The 23,599-nt window shown below is 40.7% G+C and overlaps 1 protein-coding gene across 4 annotated transcripts in view; it reads left to right on the top strand.

The window, feature by feature from the left end:
* The window catches only part of LNX1 (ligand of numb-protein X 1), a 187,994-nt gene extending 165,430 nt beyond the window's left edge, over positions 1-22,564 (top strand). For all 4 annotated transcript variants that reach the window (XM_075195673.1, XM_075195683.1, XM_075195662.1 and 1 more), the window contains 2 exons: positions 16,429-16,587; positions 17,562-22,564. In XM_075195673.1, the coding sequence (XP_075051774.1) occupies positions 16,429-16,587; positions 17,562-17,697 (295 nt within the window). In that variant the 3' untranslated portion in view covers positions 17,698-22,564. The remainder of the gene's footprint in view (positions 1-16,428; positions 16,588-17,561) is intronic.
* Positions 22,565-23,599: the final 1,035 nt, after the last annotated feature.

Genomic DNA, 23,599 nt, shown 5'->3' with positions numbered 1-23,599 from the left:
GAAATGTAGTAAATACAGCTTTGTCTGTAACAATGTAGGGGTCAGAGGGAGGTGGATAGAGACATTGTATTATATCAGTATTAGCTTGCTATGTGCCATGTCCGATCACCCAGCCAAGACAATGGTGTACAATTTTCTTGGCTTTACAATTACTATGTACCAATATATCAAGATTTGGAAAAAATGGATCTAATAACAAACGATACTGCCATACATGAACCCCTAATATAGATATTAATATGAAGCAATAACAACCTATATATAAGAAAAATGTATATTTTATTTTTAGCACCAGGAAAAGAAGAACCATGTCCTATGCAAAATAGTCACAGGGAAGTCGGGATTGAGATTCGGTTGGCTGAAGCCTTCCAATTTTAAACTTCTTAGGATTCTTATCTCAATACGGATTCTTGGATTTAGTGTATTTAGTGTCACACTAAGAAATATTAATACAAGCATCTTAGTTTACCATAGTCTACCACAACATAAGTATATTTGCTCACACTGATTGAAGGTATCAGTGAGCAGGTCAGATGAAACAAGAACAACAACTTCCAATACAAAACAGTGCTTTTTTATAGAGTTTTGGACACAGCCTCACAGGGTATAAGCCAGCCCCCTGAGGTGTGAGTTATTTTTAGTATCAGGATGCAATATGTTTACCCAAATATGGATTTACATGCAATGCAAAGCTAACAATATTTACACTTATCTGTGATATCCTAAAACTTGATGTGGTTTCCTGCATCTTGTTTTAGACACAGATGAAATCTAATAGCAAGTCTAATTAAACCTTTCTGTGCCTTCAAGTGTTGGACCCTCGCATATCTAATTAAACTAACATGAGATTAACATGGGTCCTTTCTTCAGACAGTTGCAGAATTCACATTTGCTAACTTGAGAATTCCCAAAGTAAAGTTACAAAACCCCAAACAAGTAATTTCCCTACACCAAAATACACAAAAGACTTCCTCAACAAATGCTTATTGCAGCAGGTATATACCTCAGAAATAATGCATTTCCTCTAGGAAAGTTAAAACAAAAAAAACAAATTTCCTCCCCTAGTCTCAGAAATAAAGATAATTCCTTTACCAGAATACACACAGTATCAAAAATAAGTACATTTGCAATTCTATAAATAAGTGTCCTGCACTATTTCCTTTAAATAATTTTATACCATAATTTATTGATAAGTGATCCAGTCACACTACTGATTAAAAACAGATATTAATAAATAAATATTTAATTACAGATAACTCATATCATAGCTTACATATTTGAAAAGCCCTGATTAAAAGAACCATAGTGCATTATAAAGATTTCCAATGATGGGCACAGCAAGAAAACTAAACATAATAGTTGGCCTCTGAGGCTTTGTGATAAAAGGTCATGGATGGGCTTTCTGGCACCTTTGCTGTCACTGCTTTACAATGCCGGTTGAGCATTAACATTAATGATGTCCTATGCAATATATGATGATTCACTATATAGCTGGCAAATGGGGTAGCGCTGTGCTATTTATGGCTGCCAATTAGCGGCATCTCTGTACAATATGTACCTGGTAGTTGGGCGGTAACTGCAAAATAGGAATGGAAATTACCTCTGTGCAATATATGAATGGAAATAGGAATAATCTCTGTGCAATATGGGTATCTGTGTACAGGGTCGGACTGGCCCGCCGAGGACCGGACTATCCACCGGTAGGCCCCGACCCTGAATCGCTCCCCTCTTCGTTGGTGGGGGGAGCTAGAAACTTTAATAGAAAAAAAAACAAAAAACACGTGACCGCAGCGCTGGCTCCGTTCGCACTGAATGCCGGGCGTGACGTCATCACGCCCGACATTCAGTGAGGAGCGCCGGCAAGACAGAGGAGAAGAAAAGGAAGAAGCAGATAGAAAAGGTAAGTGATAGGGGAGCATGGAACAGAAATAGGAGTATGGAACAGAGAAGGGGGAACATGGAACAGAGAAGGGGGAGCATGGAACAGAGAAGGGGGAGCATGGAACAGAAATAGGAGCATGGAACAGAGAAGGGGGAGCATGGAACAGAAATAGGAACATGGAACAGAGAAGGGGGAGCATGGAACAGAAATGGGAGCATGGAACAGAAATAGGAGCATGGAACAGAGAAGGGGGAGCATGGAACAGAAATAGGAGCATAGAACAGAGAAGGGGGAGCATGGAACAGAAATAGGAGCATAGAACAGAGAAGGGGGAGCATGGAACAGAGAAGGGGGAGCATGGCAGAGTGAAGGGGGAGCATGGCAGAGTGAAGGGGGAGCATGGCAGTGTGAAGGGGGAGCACAGACAGTATGGCAGTGTGTGAAGGGGAGCCAGGAGAAGGGGGGAGCAAAAGCAGCATGGAGGGTGCAGTGTGATTATAAGGAGGCACATCATGGTGATGAAGGGGCGCAGTAATGTGTGTGTGATGGCACAACGGGCTTGTGGCAATGTAATGTGTGTGTGGTAGGTGGTGGCTAAATAATGGGTGCTATTTTCTTTGTAGGGTGAAGATGGGGCAATTTAATTTTATAGTGGGGACTATTAATTTAAGATGGGGTGGTTTGGGCGCTATTGAATGTGGGGCTGAGTTTGAGGAGCATGAGGTATATTTATTAAATGTGAATATGAATTATTTAATGGCAGTGACGGTTGCAGGAAATAGGTATATTTATTATCTGTAAATGTGATTAATTTATTGCAGGGGCTGTCTGTTGGGAGGGAAATAGGTTTATTAAATGGGAATACTATTACTTTTATGTTGGGGCTGGAGGAAGTCCTAAGTATTAAATGTGGGTCCTATTGATTTAATGCCGGGGCTGGTTGGAATTTTCTAAATGTACCCATTATTTTTTCCAAATAGGACCCCTCAACATTCCAGGATCCAGACAAGCCGCAGCTAAAGAAACCAGCAGCCACAGGTGGTGACAAGAACAGGTAGGACAGTCTGTCAAATGTTCTGAGTCTAGTGCAGGCTTGGCTAACCTGTGGCACTCCAGGTTTTGTGAAACTACAAGTCCCAGCATACCCTTCCAGCAATAGGCTGCTATATATTGGTAAAGCATGCTGAGGCTTGTAGTTTCACAACACCTGGAGTGCCACAGGTTAGTCAAGCCTGGTCTAGTGGGATAATCCCGATTTTTGGTGACTGTTCTGCCCAATCTAAGGTGCAGATCAAGACTACTCTTTATACACACTGCATTCTTTATATACTACACTATTGTGCTAGCTGTCCTTTGTGGGCTGACCACTCCCCCTCTAGTGTCTGGTCTCGCCTCTTTGATGGTTGGCCACACCCCCTCTGGTGGGCCCCTAGCATTGCTGTCCCCTGGTGGGCCCTTCATGCCCCAGTCCGACACTGTCTGTGTAATATATAATTGCTAGTGGTGTATCACTATGCAATATACAACAGGCAATGAAGGTATAATTTTTGGGAAAACTGACTGCATTTCCCTGTGATGCTTCACAACTGCTAACTATGTTTATATTGTATATTATTCTGTACTTATGGTAAAAAAAATGATGTGGCATTTAAAACTCATTATTTGTTACGCTGCAGAAGCCTCTTACAGCTGGGTTTTATAGTTGCCCCTGCATACACCACTATAAACACTGTCATTTCTCTATTCTTATTAGTACCTACTTTCATTTTCATACTAAATGCCTGCATTATTTAGGCTTTTTATCCTTTCTAGAGGTCTGTGGAATTTTGGCCCATTCCAGCTACTTCTACCTGATCTATTTTACATCTTGGACTGGAATTATTTTAATTGATTTTCTTGCATCTACACTTCTTTAGAGAGCTCGGTTTCTTCAAATAATTTCTATGCTCTCACAGTTTTTAGATAATTTGCACCCCAGGTTTTTGCTAGGAGCCACTAATAACAGATGGATGGGCTCAATGTACACCACCATGCTCCCTCCCCCAACAATCCCTGACATTATCATTTCCTATAATGTAAAATTTTACGTCCACATCCCATTGTGCATATAGTCAAAGGTCTGGTCTGAACGTAAGGGAGTAGATCCCATAGCTGGCCTGGCCAACCTGTTGCTCTCCAGGTGTTTATGAAACTACAACTCCCAGCATACTCTGCCAGCTATCACCTGACTATCTACTGACAAAGCATGCTGGGACTTGTAGTTTCACAGCACCTGGAGAGCCTCAGGTTGGCCAGACCAGCTATAGTGCTTGTAAAATAAAGAAAATCAGCTAGCGAAACCAATAGTCCAGTGCTACCCAGTGGCCACATTCCTCTCAAATGAATGAATAGTCTTGTACAAAACAGCTCTGATATGGAGGTTAAATGACCACTTCCAGCTGTTCTTCTGCTTTATGGTTGGTATAAAGATGTTGGGAGTTGTAATTCATCAACATCTAGAGAGTGAGGCTAAATGCTGTAATTATCCATGCAAACATCCGACTGTAGATGCTATTTTATATTTCCTGGGAGAGGGCAGGATGAGGATATAGTGGTTAACTTTAATAACCCATATTTAACAATTTTAAACTATCTCTCCCTCGGATATAATTTATTACCTGTTCTAAAAGGAAAGAATGTAAATGTATCCAATCTGTTAGTGATATTGAGCAAAATGTTCTGAAATGTCATTTTTTGGTCATTTGTTTGTGTATGAAAACAGGAGGTCTCACCATTTCACAGACACCAACTGGGATCTACGAAGGGCAATTTTGTTCAGCAGTTTCAAAATCACCGTATTAAAATTGTGAATTGTCCAATCTCTCTAATCTAATTAGTAGCAATTTTATTCATAAAACAAACATATTCTGCCAATTTGTAATGGTTTAGAACTGGAGCTTTTACTAATTTTGTTTTAAAAATCCTCCCTCTTTTCCCATTCAGAGTGGTTCATGCAGTTAAATGGGCTTTCCCGTGGGTGCGCTACAAGCAGAAAGCCCATTGAAATAAATGGGCTATTGAAATTAATGGGAAACTCTTGTAAATGGAAATAAAACACGAAATCACCCTTCCCCCACATTCCTCCACATTCCTCCACAAATCACAGCGCTAGTCATCCAGGCCTGGATTCCACTGAAACGGGGTCAACCAGTGTGGGGTCCCCTACTAATGTGATACCCAGCACCAGTCGTGGACAGGCTGGACTATAACAAGGAAACCCGCAGTGTGGGGTCACTGCCATGGTGGGAACCAGCACCAGCCTGATCAGCAAATGGCTAGAGACTTGGGGGGGGGGGGGGGGGCTCTTCCTGGCACCACTGAGGCTGAGAATGTCGATATAATTGTGATCGTTAACCATCGGGACCACTGTCTAGAGTCCCAGCTTTGGTAGCACTACATGTATCAACAGGACTTGGCAACTCTGAATCTTTGTGGAACTACAAGTAGCAACATGCCCCTGGCCGCCAGTTGCCATAGAACATGAAGTTCCACAATACCTGTAATAGAAACAAATAAAGGCCCACAAAGTGTTAACAATTCTTTTATTAAAATTTAGACACCCTGATTGACATTATTGAACATCAAAATTTCAACTTTCCTGAAAAGTAAAAACACAACTGTGAAATAAACTACTCCTTACACTGAATAACACTGAGCAGGTATTGACCCTCCCCGTCAATTACGGACAATGTGATTTTGCTTTTGGGAGCCAATGGTTTAGAGTATGCCTTACCTATCTATACATCAGTTGCAATAGGAGAACAATTTTGGAAAAATGTATAGGGGTATTTGAGGCCAAAAGGAGCACTTGTGAGTGGTGGTTTCTATGAGAGGATAGTATAAGTATTATTATTATACTGTTTAAATTTTACCAAGGAAACAAAATGCAATTTAGTATTAAATTGCATTGTTTCTACCCAGTTAATTTGACTAAAACTTGTATGCTTTTATAAAAGTTGTCATCTTTTTATTTTATCATCACCAAACGTAATTGACTCACTCTGGTGCCTGGTGACCTTGAGTGTTAACTTATGTGACCTTGCAGGCCTCAGATTCCACATCTGGAATTCCTTTCAGTTTTCCTGCCAAGATGCACATTACAGAGTGAAAGAGAGTCATTTCTCCACAACTTTAACTCATCATCCCCCCCCCCCTTTAACTGGAACCTTTTGGGGCCACTTATGAGAGTCTCCAGGCTGTAAACATGGTGTACCAAATTTATAAGAGTGGAAAGTTAATTGTTGTTTTTGTTGGAATGATTTGAATACACGTGATACATTTATTATCTGTACATTGCTAGCTAGCCTTTATACTTGGATAAACAACAGCGCAGCCCCTCTGTGTGCTATTACATGATACAAAGAACTCTTTCACTATAGGGATGTCCTACGACCGTTAGTGCTCACGTATGGTGTTTCTTGTGCTGCATGAGCCAGGTTTGTGCTTTTGAGTAGGTAATATGAAACATTTTATTGTGCTTTCGTCTGTAATCATTGACATAAGGGAGTTATTTGAACTGTTCTAGATTTTAAAATACTTTAACATTAACAAACATATATGTTCCATAGCATGACAGAAAAATAAATACTGTCTTATTTACATGACTATAAGATATTGTCCTCAGCCATCACCAGGAACGCTTTCTTCAGTGGTGTTAATAAGGTGCTGCATTAGACCTAATTGGGTACAGATTGCAGTGTATGTGGGCCAAAAATGTTCCTGATGAAATCCTGATCGAGATATTTCAGATGGCAAAAAAGACTGCAATGTAGCCGTAGGCCATCTGTAGAGTCGAACATCTGTCCGTTTGCGTAGCGTAAATTGTATGATTACACTCTGCGCGTGCTGACAAAAAAAGTTACACGTATTTACACTTGCATCGGCTTGTGCCTAAAAATGTGTGACTGGGTAGAAAGAGGTGTCCTGGGGTAGGCCTATTACAGTAAGGGTGTGTTTGCGGATATGTTAGCTGATGCAGACCTGAACACAGGGGCATATTCCATTCTCGGCGGAAACGGCGAAAATCTCGCGGTCCGCACACGATTACCATTATTACCGTAATCGTGCGCGGAAAAAACGTTAATACGGTAATTTTCTCCCTGAGCCGCGAGCTGAAATCCAGCTAACTATTAACGTATTAACGGTAATAGTTTTTCCGCGGCGCGGAAAAAAAACAATTGAATATGCCCTACAGACTCAAATATGCTTTAACAGCTGTATTATCTAATCCAGCCTAGGGGCTGTACCAAATACATTGTGATGATATGGATGATAATCACCAACACTAGCTAACTGCTTCTGATTGGTTGATTGTGAATTCACCCCTGAAGCTGCTGGTGGCTTTACTCGGTGCATATACTGTATGATATATAGTGTGTAATAATAAAAAAAAAAAAAATAATAATTTTTTTTCCTATTACTGAGATAATAGGAGCTAGATCCACGTGTGTTTGTCAACCTGGACATAGATCCAGCTGCTTGGTGTTTGGTTTAAACCGCTTGATCTGCACTTGTATCGGCACTTGGCTGAAGTCTGATTTGCATAGGGAAGCTAAGTTCCTGATACTTTTATCCCTTACTGGCTGGAAAACCTCAGCTGGAGCAACAGCATTGATAGAACTGATAAAATTATATTTATTATACATTTTATTACATTTTTTTTTTACAACAGCAGAAGAATAAAACATGTCACAAAACAGGGTCAAAACATAAACAGATTGTGCAGAAGATACGATAGCAAGGAATAAACAGAATACATAGTACCATGCAACGGCCCAAGCTATTGCATTTTTAAATATATATACTGTATATTTGCTGCTTGTTGTCTTATGCAAGTTCATGGGCCTGATTCATCTTCGGATGTAAATCCCTTTGCATACTGTTCTTGCGTGAAATTGTCTACGCAATCTACGCATGCTCAGAAACAAACTTTACGCAAGTGCATGCAGTTCAAGTCCAAACGCAAATGACACTTCTGACCAGGGCAGCCATCAGGGGGTTCGGCCGATACATCTGTGAGGGGCCCATACAGACTAGGGGGACTGGACAGACCCCTTTGTCTGTCCGGGCTCCCTGGTCTGTCGTCCCCCCTCCAGCTGATATTGGCCTTCCTCTGTGATTCTCTGCAATGTGGTGGCTCCCAGTCACTAGGAGTGCATGGCGCGGTGATGTCTTCATTGCATGGAGTCAGCATTTATTGTGACGGGAGAGGTGCGTTTATTGATAGGGGAGCGGGGGTGAGCAGAGCATTTATTGTGATAGGGGAGCGGGGGTGAGCAGAGCATTTATTGGGATAGGGTGGGGGGGTGAGCAGAGCATTTATTGTGATAGTGTGGGGGGGTGAGCAGAGCATTTATTGGGATAGGGGAGCGGGAGTGAGCAGAGCGTTTACTGAGATAGAGGAACGGGGGTGAGCAGAGCATTTATTGGGATAGTGGAGCGGGGGTGAGCAGAGCATTTATTGGGATAGTGGCGTGGGGGTGAGCAGAGCATTTATTGGGATAGTGGAGAGGTGGTGAGCAGAGCATTTATTGTGATAGGGTGGGGGGGAGGGTGAGCAGAGCATTTATTGGGATAGTGGAGCGGGGGTGAGCAGAGCATTTATTGGGATAGTGGTGTGGGGGTGAGCAGAGCATTTATTGGGATAGTGGAGAGGTGGTGAGCAGAGCATTTATTGTGATAGGGTGGGGGGGAGGGTGAGCAGAGCATTTATTGGGATAGTGGAGCGGGGGTGAGCAGAGCATTTATTGGGATAAAGGAGAGGGGGTGAGCAGAGCATTTATTGTGATAGGGGAGTGGGGGTGAGCAGAGCATTTATTGTGATAGGGGAGTGGGGGTGAGCAGAGCATTTATTGTGATTGAGGAAGGGGGGCATTTACTGTGCAGAGGGAGGAGGCATGTACAGCGAAGAGGGAGGGGGGGGCCTGTCAGATTAATTAGTACTGGGCCCTGTCAGATTAATTAGTACTGGGCCCCACAGTTTCTGATGGCAGCCCTGCTTCTGACTATGATTTGAAGGACAGAATAAGGTCTAGCGCATGCATAGTGATCCGATTTAAGCTCTGGGCATCTCAGAGGTATGTGTTGTTTAGCCGTATCACTTGCACCAGCTACAGGGTAGGTGTAAATGCCGCGTGTATTGAGGTAGCCTTGGATTTTGTTAAAGGGGAGGTTAGTGTGCGGTCCATTCGGTTATTCCAATCTAGATCTGAAAATACTCTTATGGTTGCACTAGCGTAATGTTGTGCTTGCAATAATGCCAGCAGATATGTTATGGCCACCAGTGTGGCATAAACTCATAGAACAGGTAGAAGAGGTCTTCACCTTTAGCAGTCGCCTTTCCCGTAGAGACTGGTTGTGCTCACAGGTTCTCAGATGCCCCTAGGTCTTATGCTCATAGTAGTATGAGTTTATGCTTACACGGCAGCGCACAGGTATAGGAGGTTGCACACGGAGTAGCGACAGGCCAAATGTCAGCGGACTGGGCAGGGCACCAGAGGAAATGTCAGGTATAGGCAGAAAGGCCAAGATCACAGGCACAGGCACAGGCTCAGGATCCAGGGACAGGCGTAAGATCAGGGTCACTAGCAGAGGTTCAGAATCCGGGTTCAGGCCAATAGATCAGGGTCAGAAGCACAGGTTCAGAGTCCAGGAACAGGCAAGGGTCATACACGGGTAATCAATCTCAGGTTAAACACCAAACACAGGAACAAAGTAGCAGGCAGCAATACTGGAACAGGACACTATAACCGGCAGTGAGGCTCAGACCTCACTGCCTTAAATAGTACTAAGAGCCAATCAGGACAGAGGAGGACAGGGCTGACAATCCGCCTCAGGAGGCAGCTAATTAATCACTAGCTAGAACTAGCATAGGTAATAACAGAAACCAGGCAGCATGTATAAAAATATAAATGAACCAGTTTAAATCATATGAGAGCTCCGCCTGGTGTTGGAGGATGTCCCTACACCCTCCTACATCTATGCTACAAGGATAATAGAATATAGAAACTAAGGCATTCGCCCGGCTGCTAGTTCACTCCAGGATGCGGCGTATCGCCGCGGCTCGTGACAGGATATACCGAATATTTTTCTATTGTTTCAATAAAAGTCAATGGTCGTTTGTCTACTTTGTGTACCAGACATTCTATTTTTGTAATACCTCCTAGCCTCCAGATGGTGGGGATAGAAAAACCTTCTGTAGTCAACAAGCTGTCACAAGTCATTATGATTAACTATAGCCATTTTCACTATAGATGATATTTCCATGGCATTCAGCACATTTATGCACATCAAGATTGTTGGGACTTATTGTCAACTTCTGTATCCACTATAGACCTAACTGTAGTTATTAATATACAAAACAACCATATACAATGGATAACACGTATAAATCTGAATTGGCTAGTGTAAAATGTTGACATTTCTGATGTACTCTGATATTTGAAAATAATTAAAGATTTTTAACGTCTTGATGATTATTTCAAAAAAGGAAACTGCAGCTAATAAAAGGTATTTTACTGGGGCCCTGGTGGGGGTTATGTGATACTGAGTTCTTGGTGGGGGTTATGGTTATACTGAGGTCTTGGTGTAGGTTATAGTTATACTGGGTTCTTGGTGGGGGTTATGGTTATACTGAGGTCTTGGTGGGGGTTATATGATACTGAGTTCTTGGTGGGGGTTATGGTTATACTGAGGTCTTAGTGGGGGTTATAGTTATACTGGGGCCCTGGTGGGGGTTATGTGATACTGAGTTCTTGGTGGGGGTTATGGTTATACTGAGTTCTTGGTGGGGGTTATATGATACTGAGTTCTTGGTGGGGGTTATGGTTATACTGGGGTCTTGGTGGGAGTTATGGTTATACTGAGGTCTTGGTGGGGGTTATGGTTATACTGGGGTCTTGGTGGGGGTTATGGTTATACTGAGGTCTTGGTGGGGGTAATGGTTATACTGAGGTCTTGGTGGGGGTTATGGTTATACTGGGGTCTTGGTGGGGGTTATGGTTATACTGGGGTCTTGGTGGGGGTTATGTCACATTGGGGACTTGGTATGGTTTGTTATACTGGGGACTTGGTGGGAGTTATATTATACTGAGGTCTTAGTGGGAGTTGTGGTTTACTGGGGTCTTGTTGAATGTTATGTTATTGGACCATGTTCCTCTCAGGGTCAGAATATTGTTACAGGACTGCTGGAGGTAACAATCATCCATTAAAATAACTTAGAAATAGAATATAAAAACAATACATTCCAATGTTTCACTAATTAACCACATCATATATAAAATACTCATGTTTATTTCTTAAAATATCCATTATTCCTAATGGTAGTTTCATTGTTTAAAGGTAGTTTAATACAGTATTACAAGATCGATTTATAATCTTCCTGTTGCATATATTTTCTATCAATTTGTTGTCCTTTGTCTAGCTTGTTTACAGAGCTATTATTTTTGCCTTTGTCCCATAATTTATAATATAAATGTCTAGTGGCGTGTGTTAGTCTGTCTGTGTGTGTAAAAAATAAAACCAAGCTGCAGCGCCACCTGCTGGGCGGAGTTATACACTGACCTACTAAATTCTTAGTGTGTGTGGAAAAAAAATTCAAAAAGGGCTGAAATTTGGTATACTAAGATGTTTTTAATTTGTTAATTTAATTTGTTAATTGTTAAAAGTGTTTATAAAGATTTAAAAATATATATATATATTTCTTGAAGGAGAAGTGACAGTGGGGAGTGGTTGGTGGTTGCTGGGGGTGACAGTGGGGAGTGGTTGGTGGTTGAGGCCTGGGCTATGGCCCAAATGCATGACATGAACTTTTTTAACACCTTAAGTAGCTTGATTTGACTAGAATGCATGAGTATCATGCACGGGTTAACTTGTACCCTTATATTCTCCTAACCCATTCACATCTCCCCAGGAACTTGGGGGCAGGGACGACTGACAGGGGACAGGTCTTATGTCCTTTGGGTCATACTTTGATATTGTTGGGGTGTCCTGGAGTCTCTGAAACAATGATAGAGGGCAGATAAAGAGAAGGCCGTAACTCATGGACTGCACAGGAAGACAGCCCAAAATATGTCCAGTTTGCACCTTACTGTACACGGCACAAATAAAGAAATACATTTTTGGGGTATACACTGCCTTATTAAAGATGATGGGGTGAATACGGTGGTATGTCATACCGCAACTTCTGCTACGGCCTTCATGGTAAAACTATCAAATTCCACTCACATTCCCACTACATTTCCATACCGCCACTTAGAAATGTCTACTTTGACCACTAAGTGTAAATATATACAGTATATATATATTTTTAATAGGATTGTGTCCTCGATTTGTACCTGGAACTTGTAGAGAAAGGTGCAAACAAAAGTAGCTGAAAAAGAATAATCTCACATGTGCCATATATTAACTTTTTCCTTGGCATCCCTGGTCCTGGTTATCTCTAATGCACACAATATATTGTAGATGTAGGTGATTCTGAGAAGTATCAGGAATGTAAGTAGCATGATATGTGTGTGATTGTAGTAACACTAATTGATTAAGACCACAGGAGGTCAGGCTCCTTGTCATGCCTTAAAGTCCTAACAGATTGCATATGTAAAATACATATTATGTAGATGGTAAAATGCATTGCTGCTGTCTGAAGTAGAACAGTGTGCCCGGTAACCATAAATAACCAGTCTACTGGCTGCTGCACATATGTTTTAGACCAATAAAATGAACTGAATATATTTACGTCTCACATTTTATGGTATATGCAAGTCTTTAGATTTGCATGTAACACTGTCCAATGACATTATAAATTTTCGGGTCTTGATACCTAACTTTTTTTTTTTTACCTGGTGAAGATGATGATTCTACTGCAGTTTGTGATGAACATTTAGTGAATGAGCACTTCTATGTTCTGAGTCCACCTGTAGAGATGATATATCCAGTATGATGGCGGGGGTAGGCTCTGATGGAGCTCCTTCTCTGTTCTCTAATGATAACTCAAGGCTGCCATCTAGTAGTATAACTAAACATGCATGTCGTCATTTACATACAGCAAGCAGTGGTGTTTCTGTGCTCTATCCCCAGTGAATAGAAAAATACTATGTTAGTCACTATTAAAAAGATATTTGACAGCTTCTCTTCAGATACATAGCAGGGGCATCTTGCCTGGAAATGTCAGTTTAATACATAAACTATATTACAACGCACAGTCTATAATAGCAATTTGGGTTTTTGAAAAATGTCAGGTAATTGAATGTTTCTGAAGTGATAACTGAGATAAGAATGGAACATTTTCACTGGAAGCATATATGAATATGTTAAATACATCAGATGCAGGGATCTACACTGCACTGTTGTACTGAAAGGGGTTGACCACTTAAAAATTTAATTTCCAAATGTGTTGAACACTGATGCAGAGTTACGTGTCCTCACCCTCCCGGTCACCCGCTTTGTCCTGTAGTCAGGGCATAGTCAGGGCACCTCCTCTCTAGGAAGCACTCAGGTTACCAGGCAGATGTGCCCCTAGCAACCAAACAAGAATTGGAAGTCCAGGTACAGGACACTTCCTTTCATGTGGTGACCTACAACATACATCCATTGTAAATCTTTATGGGCAGGAGCACGACATATATTTAAAAATATATTTATAATTAGTCTAATACGGCGGTTCCCAAAGTGTGCGCCGCGGCTCCCAGGGGTGCCGCGGGCCAGACATAGAAAAAAAGAAAGTACACAAAAACTTACCAATCCGCGCGGCGGCAGGACCCAGCATCCACCTATCTCCCGCAGCTGTCACTGAATATCGACGTCAGTGACAGCTGCAGGGGAGAGGAGGATGCTGGGTCCCGGCGCCACGCCGATTGGTAAGTTTTTGTGTTCTTTCTTTTTGCTATGGCTGGCGCGGGGCAGAGTGAGAGGGATCGTGACAGCAGAGGGGGACAGCGTGCAGAGGAGGGGGACAGCGTGAGAGAGGGCAGAGGAGGGGGACAGCGTGAGAGAGGGCAGAGGAGGGGGACAGCGTGAGAGAGGGCAGAGGAGGAGGGGGGCAGCATGAGAGAGGGCAGAGGAGGAGGGGGACAGCATGAGAGAGGGCAGAGGAGGAGGGGGACAGCGTGACAGAGGGCAGAGGAGGAGGGGGACAGTGTGACAGAGGGCAAAGGAGGGGACAGCGAGAGAGAGGGCAGTGTGCCTGGCTGCAGAGGGGGCATACTTTGCATATAAAAAGATAAACTTAATTTTAAACTTTAGGTTGATAACTGCTTTAATATTATGGTTTTGTAGCATTTTATTGGCAGTATTGAGTTATTGAGCCTGCATTGCTTTTTAAATGCTCAGACTGTGGCATAGCGGACTCTCCGTAAGCCTTACTGCAGCCAAACAACAACGAGGTACAAAATAGCTGTCTTCACTGGACTTGGATGCATCTGGATGGGCTGACCAGTGCACATTAAGGTGGCCACCTACCCTCTGCTCTCTGGGGACACCTACGGAAAAATCTCTAGGGGCATTGTGCAAAACTGCAACCGTCATATCCAAAGGCCAACCTCCAACCATTATAGTTAAACTCCTTTCATTAAAAGGTTTTCTCCTAAAATGATTATTTTCTATTTATTTTTTATTTATATAAAAAATAAATTTGTATAATTATATATAATTATTACCTTATTTATATAGTGTCTACCAAACACACAGCGCTGTACAGAGCATGTGGATCATTCACATCAGTCCTTACCCCATTGGAACTTATACTCTAAATTTCATATCGCACACAGACCAGGGTCCATATTGCAGTCAATTAATCAGTTTTGGATTTTGGGAGGAGACATATGCAAACACTGGGAGAGCATACAAACTCCACACAGAGTGCCCTGGTTGAAGTGAGGCTGCAATACTAACCACCGCGCCACCATAGAAAGTTGCTTGGTTTAGCCGCATGTATGACTTTAACAAAAATCTTCAAACACTGTAAAATGCCACATGTAATATAGATGTCACTTCCTTCAAGTGATTAGTTTGAGTGCTGGAAATGTACATAGAGATGTGCTTTTCCCCTGAAGTGTAACATGGAGGCGTAGCAGGGGTCCCATTCAGAGCTGCATCATCCATTAGGCAATGTAGGCTCCCACCTAGGGCCCAGACTACCCCTAGCTTGTTTTTAATATTTTTGGGGTTTTTAATCTGGCTCTGGTCTCATTTCAACTATAAGACAAGTGCTGAAGACCCACCAGCTTTAGGCTGGTGCAAAATTCAAGTAATTTTGCGGAGTGGAAATTGCTGTGTTCCCCTCTGTACAGCAAGCAATGCCCCTAAGATACACTCGCCTTATTTTAATAATCTTGCTCTGTAAAAGGAAAACGTGATTCTGCTCTGCTTGGTGAAGCTAGGCCCACTAATGCACCTTCTTCATACTGTGCAAGGAATGGCCTGACTCTGTCCAACTCCTCCCCTCAGCCCATACAAATATCTGCTCCCCCTGCTAACACCTCTGTATTGCTCCGCAAACCTTGTGCCAGATCTAAAGCTAGATCTGTACTGTACAGACATTTAGTGGTTATATGATCTCTACTGTGTAAAGGCAACAAGTATGCTTTTTTGTTGTTGGTGTTATGATTTTATTAATTTTCATTCTTCTCAGTGGTCAACCTTGTGCTACTTGCAATATCCTAAAAATAAAAAAATGTATGCAAATATTTATATTGATTGTAGATGTATATGCTCATACTTATGTCCTAATATTCTTACTTGACTTCAGAGTATAGTTACACTTGTTCCCCGCTAGCAGTTGTGTGTGTAAACTACTATTCCACTGGAGGCTGATCTTTTTCAGGGGCTCACAAATGGTCTTTAGCTGTGCATTACAGCCCAAGCAATTAGTTAACCTATCCAACTGGCGATAGTTTATGTAGCAGGTTACTTAGTGAGGTCCTGTGTGACTGCACTAAGCACACTCTGTGACATCCAATCACTGACTGACCTGCTGAATAAACTGTGTGACTGCACTGAGCACACTCTGTGACATCCAATCACTGACTGACCTGCTGCATAAACTGTGTGACTGCACTGAGCACACTCTGTGACATCCAATCATTGACTGACCTGCTGCATAAACTGTGTGACTGCACTGAGCACACTCTGTAACCTCACCGTCCAATCACTGACTGACCTGTTGCATAAACTGACTACACTGCGCTCGCTCTGTGATATTAGTAGACCAGTACCAAAGAGGGGAAATAATGGAGCCCTCTGAGGGCTGCATGCAGCACCTCACCCACCTGTCTCCCAACAATTCTTTCTAAAAGAGGAATTTGTCCCCTCCCCCATAAACATGCACCCTCTTATTTGTAGCTGTTTCTTACCTACCCTATCAGAAAAAAAGGTGATGGTGATGAATCAAATACTTGAAGACACAGTTGCTAGAAGAAAAAGTGTGATATGTTCCAAACAAAACAGTGACACAATAGAGAAGGGTTCCAGATGATTAGGAGATGAAAAAACACTTCCATGTCTTTGTGTTTTAGGTATTTATACAGCTGCAGAGAAATTGTGCTGAGGAGGAATACAGCGGGGAGCCTGGGATTTAGCATTGTGGGAGGTTCTGAGGATTGCAACCGGAACAAGCCATTCTTTATTAAGTCCATACTAGAGGGCACCCCCGCATACAATGATGGAAGGATCAGGTAATTGATTGTACTAGCTTTTTGCATGTCATTGAAAGTGATATCAGATACAATAACATAGAACAGCTGTCCCCATGTACTTGCAGCAAGCCAGGCATTGTGAGCATGTGTGCCACTGTATGAATTCATCCATTGTTTAATGTGATTGCTCTGTGTATGGTGAAATATATTGTCTTAATCTTATACTGATTTTAAGAGCAATCCTACAGCTTTCTTTTATTTTTTACTTTGACATTTTTTTAAAAAATCCCATACCCTCTCCATACAGCATATAGGTGTGACACTTTGTCTGCCTAATATTCAGCAGGTGCTAGTTCCTAGGGAATTCATAACCTGTATTCCCATGGATATTTTGGTCCACAAAAATATAGTTGTCAACTTTTAAGATGTCCCCTCCAGGAGATCCCAGAGGGAAGATATACCTGAGGGATGGCCACGCGTTTTACATCATCATAGCTCCGCCCCTAACTGCACAATTTCGGGATTCGCAGCATCAGATAGCGTAAGTCTCTAAGACTTTACAGGAGAGTAAGCATGGTGGATGCACAAGTGGAAACCTGCGCTGTGTGCAAATGACCGATCCATTTTAAGGCATCTGCCTAGATAGTCTATATGGTAAATACAGCCCTGAGTGTATTCCTGCTGTAAAGAATACTTACAAATGCTGTCCCTACAAATGCTCTCTATAATAATAATAATTGGGAGAAGAAAACTGACCTGGGCGGTGTTACCTATAATTGTGCTTTTTTTGTATTTTATTATATACACTTTGACTATAATTCATTTCAGATAAAAAAAAACAAAATAAGATATTTATTCCACATCTGCCACTAAAACAAAATGTATGTGTCTAAAATTGACTTTGGTACATAAAGTAATTAACAAAATGTGGCTGGGTCATAAAGCTAGGAAACCCCGTCATTAAGTAGTTGACCTTGAAACATGACCTATAATGCGCTCTGTCTTCCCTCCAGGTGCGGCGACATTCTCCTGGCTGTGAATGGGAGATGCACATCTGGGATACCTTATAACCTGCTAGTAAGGATGCTGAAGGAACTGAAAGGAAGAGTGGTACTAACAATCGTGTCGTGGCCTGGATCCTTCTTGTAGGCAGTGTGTCACTGTCACGTACTTCACATTCCACATAACGTACTACTTCTCCTGTGTGTGTGTGTGTGTAATACCGGTATTAGGCTTTCCTAACGTGCATTGTTTGTCAGTATTGGGTGTAAATGATCACCGATGTGTTAGACATGCATGCAGACAATGCAGTTTTAAAACTCCAGAGATCGAGTGCTTTTACACCATCATATAATTGTTTAGGTGTTTATTTGTTGTTTGCTTTGTCTGACAGATGTGTCTGTGTTTTATTCCCAGTATTGCCTCTAATACTGACTTTGTCCTGTGTATACTGTCACATACATCACCCAGCCACCGCTACTGTGTGTACAGTATAAGGATGCGACACATATTGTGTATAAGTTACACTCTTACTAGTGCTACGTCTATCAGTTAGAACTATCTCACTTCACTTCTGTTTCTTACATTGCAGTTCAGCAGTAGACTGTCTAATGGGGAAGGTAACACAGATGATATATTCAGTTTTCTTAACCTGCCAAATCAAAAGCTTTATGAACATTACTAAAAAATCGGGTTGGACGATAGCTACACTCTGAATGTCTATTAGTTATCGGCTCACTGCTCAGGACTTCCAACACGGTCCCATCTTATTCCCGAATAATCACATCTGAGCAATTTAGTCCATGTGTGGCCAAATTAGACAGATCCGGTGGTGTAAAGCTTTTGAAAAGTACATTAGCTGTGATCTGAACATAAAGGTAATGTTTTAGTTTCACCATGACACACGTATGTCAGTGACTGTGCTCATTTCTCACATATCACCCTTTTTTTGATATTTCTGTTTGATAGAAGTCAGTGGATGTTATATATATACAGCGGAGCGGTAAAATTGGGCATCTCTAAGTTCCATTGAGCATACTTTTGTATGCAGTACTCAACCACCAACATCCATAAAATATCCCTTTTGCACACCTACAGCTCTCTGTACACCGTGTTTCTCCTGCACTTGTACACTGGCAGATGGCAGCACCACTCACTTCCCCATTTGCACTCCTCTGATTAAACTTTTCCTGAGTTACCTACAACCACCTACTTTTTTTGACATTCAATATATTAACTTGAGAAAGGAACGGGGTCATAGCTCTTGAGTATATAATATTATAGTGATACTTGCACCATACATGACCTTGGTGCTTTTTGAATGAGGATGTACAAATATCAGCACATAGGAAATAGCGGATAATTAATGACACCTCCGCCTTTTGTTCTGTGCAAACCTTTGCACCAGAGTTTAAATTTAGGAACACCTTACAGCTTGTATCTTAATGCCAACAATATTTGATCGTGCTCCCATATGAAATCTTATTTGTGTTGTTTTAACCTGCTTCTTCTGTACTTTTGCAATCAGCTCATGATGTTTATAGAATGCCCTGATCAATCCTTCATCCAGAAATATTCTGTAACCCTCTGCAAATGTCAAGATCTTGGCTTACACAGCACACAAAAGTAAAAACAAAGGTGCTATTCCGCTTTGTGGCTCCATTGTACACGTCACCTAATATGTCAGTACCACTGCCAGAGCCTTGTGCTGCACATGACAGGAAGGTGACAGCAATTCAAGATCACTAGAAAACAAAACTCAAATTCCAAAAGTTCTTCAAACACCTATTTTGTATAGTATTGTAGTGTATGATATTTTGCATTTTTATCTGTTTCAGGGACTTACATAGGACCAAATGGTGATATAACAATCTTGAATGAGGGAAACACATGTATATACTTTAATGTATATACTTCCACGTTAATTATAAAGTTACATAAGGAAGAACACTAGCATATTTTATTTTACTGTTAATTTATTTTTAGAACGTTCTAGACTAATGACAGTGACCAAATGAATGAACGGTAATTACTTAGGTTCAAATAAAGGAGGAAAGGCTCCATATCCTACAGAACATTAAAACATTGCTGAAAATACAGGCATATATATTAATCAATATCCATTTGAGATAAAAAAAAAAAAAGCTCATAATATCAATATAAAGGGGCTGGAAAAACAATGGAGAAATGGTGTATGTCATGCTTTGGGCAGATTACATTCACTTTGAAAATTAGAAATGTTCCCCTGTCACACAAGTGTTTCAACTGTGTAAATGCTAAATGCAGTGTTGAATTTATTACCACAATATGCCAAACAACCTGATATCTGTGTCAGTCTTATATTGTACCTGTTCTGTCCTATGAGCTAATGTTGTAGTAGACAACCATTATTATTATCTTTTATTTACCACAAAAAGTCCTCAACCATGCCTCAATGATCAAAAAACAATGTACCAATCACTTACACATATTGGTGGCAGCCATTTTCTGGTCTGAACCAATGCTCAGCCTACTAATGCACTAGGAATTAGCGCATCACATTATGCCTCTTTCTTAATGAATTGCTGAACATTGGTTCAGCACATAAAATGGCTGCCTTCATTGTGAGTAGATAATAGCTCCTCTAAAGTGAAAAGCAAACACTTGAAAAGATCTGTATTAACAACATACATCTGTCGATACCTCTGAAATCTCAGTCTTTGCTGAGTAAGTTGCTGCTGAATCTTAACATTATATGTGGTAATTAAACTTTAATTCTGTACTGTTTTAATGTGTAATATAAACGGTCCAAAGGTCTGCCATCACCTCCAGTGCTTCCAAAAGGATAAGAAGTGACTGAGGACAAGGAGTGAAATTGCAATTTTGATGCTAAGAAAATTAGAAAGATTAGACAATCTCTATCTTGCACTAAGGTTCCTCAAGCTGCCTTCTCTGTCCGTTTCTCAGTTTAGACTGATGGAGCTTTCCAGAAGCCGCAGTTTGTGATTGGACAGTTCTAGATCATTGACTGGTGTTGTGACTCTCCAAATTTAAGACTATGTTTGTAATAATTGTATTTATTTTTCTGCTATAATGCCCATTTTCTTGCCATTTTGTACAATTATCTATAGTATACTATTAGTTTTGTCCTGGACTGTTGTCCATAGACACCACAACCTTACAGTGGGCCATCACCAAGATATTACAGAAATGATAAAACCAAATATAAATGTTTAACAACAAAAAGGTATTAGTGAACAGAGTATGGATGGGAAATGTTTTAGTTCATTCATTTTAATAGCTATAGAATAAGGAATATTGTCGTTATTTTCAGTAGGCACTAATTGGATTTTGGCTATATTAATTTGGGTACCCCTGTCTAAATTAAGGTGCAGCATAAGAAAAAAGAAGGTTTTACTTTTTTTTTTAAGTTGAAGTATGAAATCACATACTAAACACTCACTACTTTGCCCTGCCAGTCAAACTGTAACAGCCACGAGGTGGTAAGAGATGTAAATGGGGGTTGGGGATGTACATTGTTGTTTCTAAATAGTTTGGGTTCTCTAAAAGGTCGATAAACCCTTTAATAGCGAACAGAAAACACCAAATAAATAATCAGATTTTTAACCACTGTTTTAACATTAAAATTTAAAATTGTAATTTTAGAAACCTCATGGGGTTGCCATGCTTTCTTGGATGGTGAGGTTAATTAATACCTTTTATTGTTCAACCAGCAAGTGCATGAGTAGTTCCCTTAGCCCAGGGGTAGGCAACCTGGGGCTCTCCAGGTGTTGTGAAACTACAAATCCTAGCATGCCTTGCCACCCATCTGCTGGTTAACTACTGGCAAAGCATGCTGGGACTTGTAGTTTCACAACACCTGGAGAGCCGCAGGTTGCCTACCTCTGTCTTAGTAAATTAGGGCATACACCCCCCCTCCCCCTAATGGTGCTTTAGTACCACCCCCATCTTTCATTGCAACGTTTCACCTCATATAGGTCTTCATTTTTTTGGTTTTTAAACACACAAATGCATTCGTAGTATAGCCGATACCTAAAAGTGCACCTAGCATCCCTGTTGAAAGTATAGGCTGAGGGATGGTGTCCACCATCACCTAGGAGGGGGGAGACCTTGTGTGGTCTCCTGCCTCTCAGTGGCACATTTGCATAAATGCACACGATCAACCTTAGTCCCTATTTAAATACTGTGTCCTGCAAAATATTTTGTATGTGGCATATAAAAAAAAAAAAAAAAAAAAAAGTGCACTAGGGTCCACATTTAGGTCTGAAAACCGCCACGAGGGGGCCTAGCCTGCCTTAGTTATGAATACCCCCACACTGTCAAGCTCTTCCCAATACAATGTGGAAGGTACTGCACTCATGTAACCAGCTTTATGAGAAAACTTGCACATTACATAAGATCGGGCACATGCGCTGCACTTTTGCAAATTACCTTTATGGTCTTCAAAAATGTAACTCCTAGGCCAAATAAAAGTATCACCAGATACTATAGCACTCAACTATACACCAATTTTACACATTAATCTGGTGACACAATTACAAAGCACCATCGTTTACAGACATTACCTTGAACCTTGCACATTTCTAGATAAATATTTTAGAATACTGAAAATCCCTTGTATCACAATATGTGCCTGACAATAGTATTTTCACTACAGATCTGTACAAGACTCCTTCCTGTCTTCTTTCTAACACTTTTGTCTGTGCGGTTATGTATTTTTAAAGGTCAGTCTGTTACATTGCCATTTACAGATCAACGGTTTTGAATTTGTGAAGTGTAAGTGTAAAAAAAAAAAAAAGAAATAAAAAAAAATTTTTTTCTTTTTTTGGGACCAGTAACTGCATGTCAAGCCATTTAAAATATTTTTCTAATCTAGGTAATGGGTTTCTACAAATGTAACTGTTGAATATTTTTTCTCATGTGTCAACAAGATTATTTTTTGTAAAAGTATTGTTTCTTAAACTGTGCAAAAGTGAACAAAATTATATTTGATGTCAATAAAACTCAACTTCATTTATATTGAAAAAAGTGTCACTTTGTTTCCATTTTAAAAGCTCTGCCTGCATATGTCTCTAAACAATATGCACTCTTGTATGAATAACTCCTCGCTGGTTGCTGTCTGACTTTTCCTAGGATTCCATCAAAAATCCCTAATGAATTACAAAAACACTTGTAAAGGAACACGTGAAAAATCCGAAAGAACTTCCATTGGAAGTGCATTGGTGGATTGAGTTCTAAAGCCGTTCCCAGTACCAAGATTGCATTAGTCAGCAGTTTCCCGGGAATGAAGATCAATCGTAACTTGCTACTCATATCCTTACCTGGATGTCTGGTTGTAAACTGACTTTACATGTGGCGATTTTTCAAGTGTTCATTTACAAGTGGGTTTTTTTTTGTTTTTTTCAAGCTTATGTTGAAGCGCAGTTTACATTGCTATAATAAAATTTAAATAGTTGCAAAACAGACTAGAGAAGTCTCTCTTATGGGTCATATTGGAGAACGGCACTATTAAAGGGAATTAGAAATAAATAAAAGGAGAAACCAAACCAAGCAAGATACAAGAGTGGTTGGAGCAAAGAGTGTTACACAATAGGGTCAGTATTAAGTTGATAACCGATTTTGCTTATAGAAGGGACTCCCGAGCACAGCACCAGTTTGTGCATATGTGTTAACACACACTTTAAAGGAAGTCAAGTTTTTTAAAATCTAATATTTTTTTTCTGCAATTGTATTTTATTTTTATTTTTTTAAATCAATTATTTTTATTACATTTTTAAACAGTGCAAGAACACAAAAATAAACAAAAACAAAACCTAGTTCCAATATACATTTGAAACCACATTTAGTAAATGCACATAAAAAGTAATATAACACAAGCAATGCAAACTAGACTGCTATCCACAGATAAGTGTCTCTTGTCAGCAACAACTAAGAGTTAGGCTTCTAATTTGTGGAAGGGCGAATATAATGAGTAGAGAGATTCTCATCCAGGATCAAAATCAGCAACCAGGGACTGCACTATATATCTTGACTTTGCCCAACTAACCCATAG

Source organism: Mixophyes fleayi, chromosome 1 (assembly GCF_038048845.1).
Source record: "Mixophyes fleayi isolate aMixFle1 chromosome 1, aMixFle1.hap1, whole genome shotgun sequence".
NCBI lineage: Eukaryota > Metazoa > Chordata > Amphibia > Anura > Limnodynastidae > Mixophyes > Mixophyes fleayi.
This window is presented reverse-complemented; position numbering and strand designations above follow the sequence as displayed.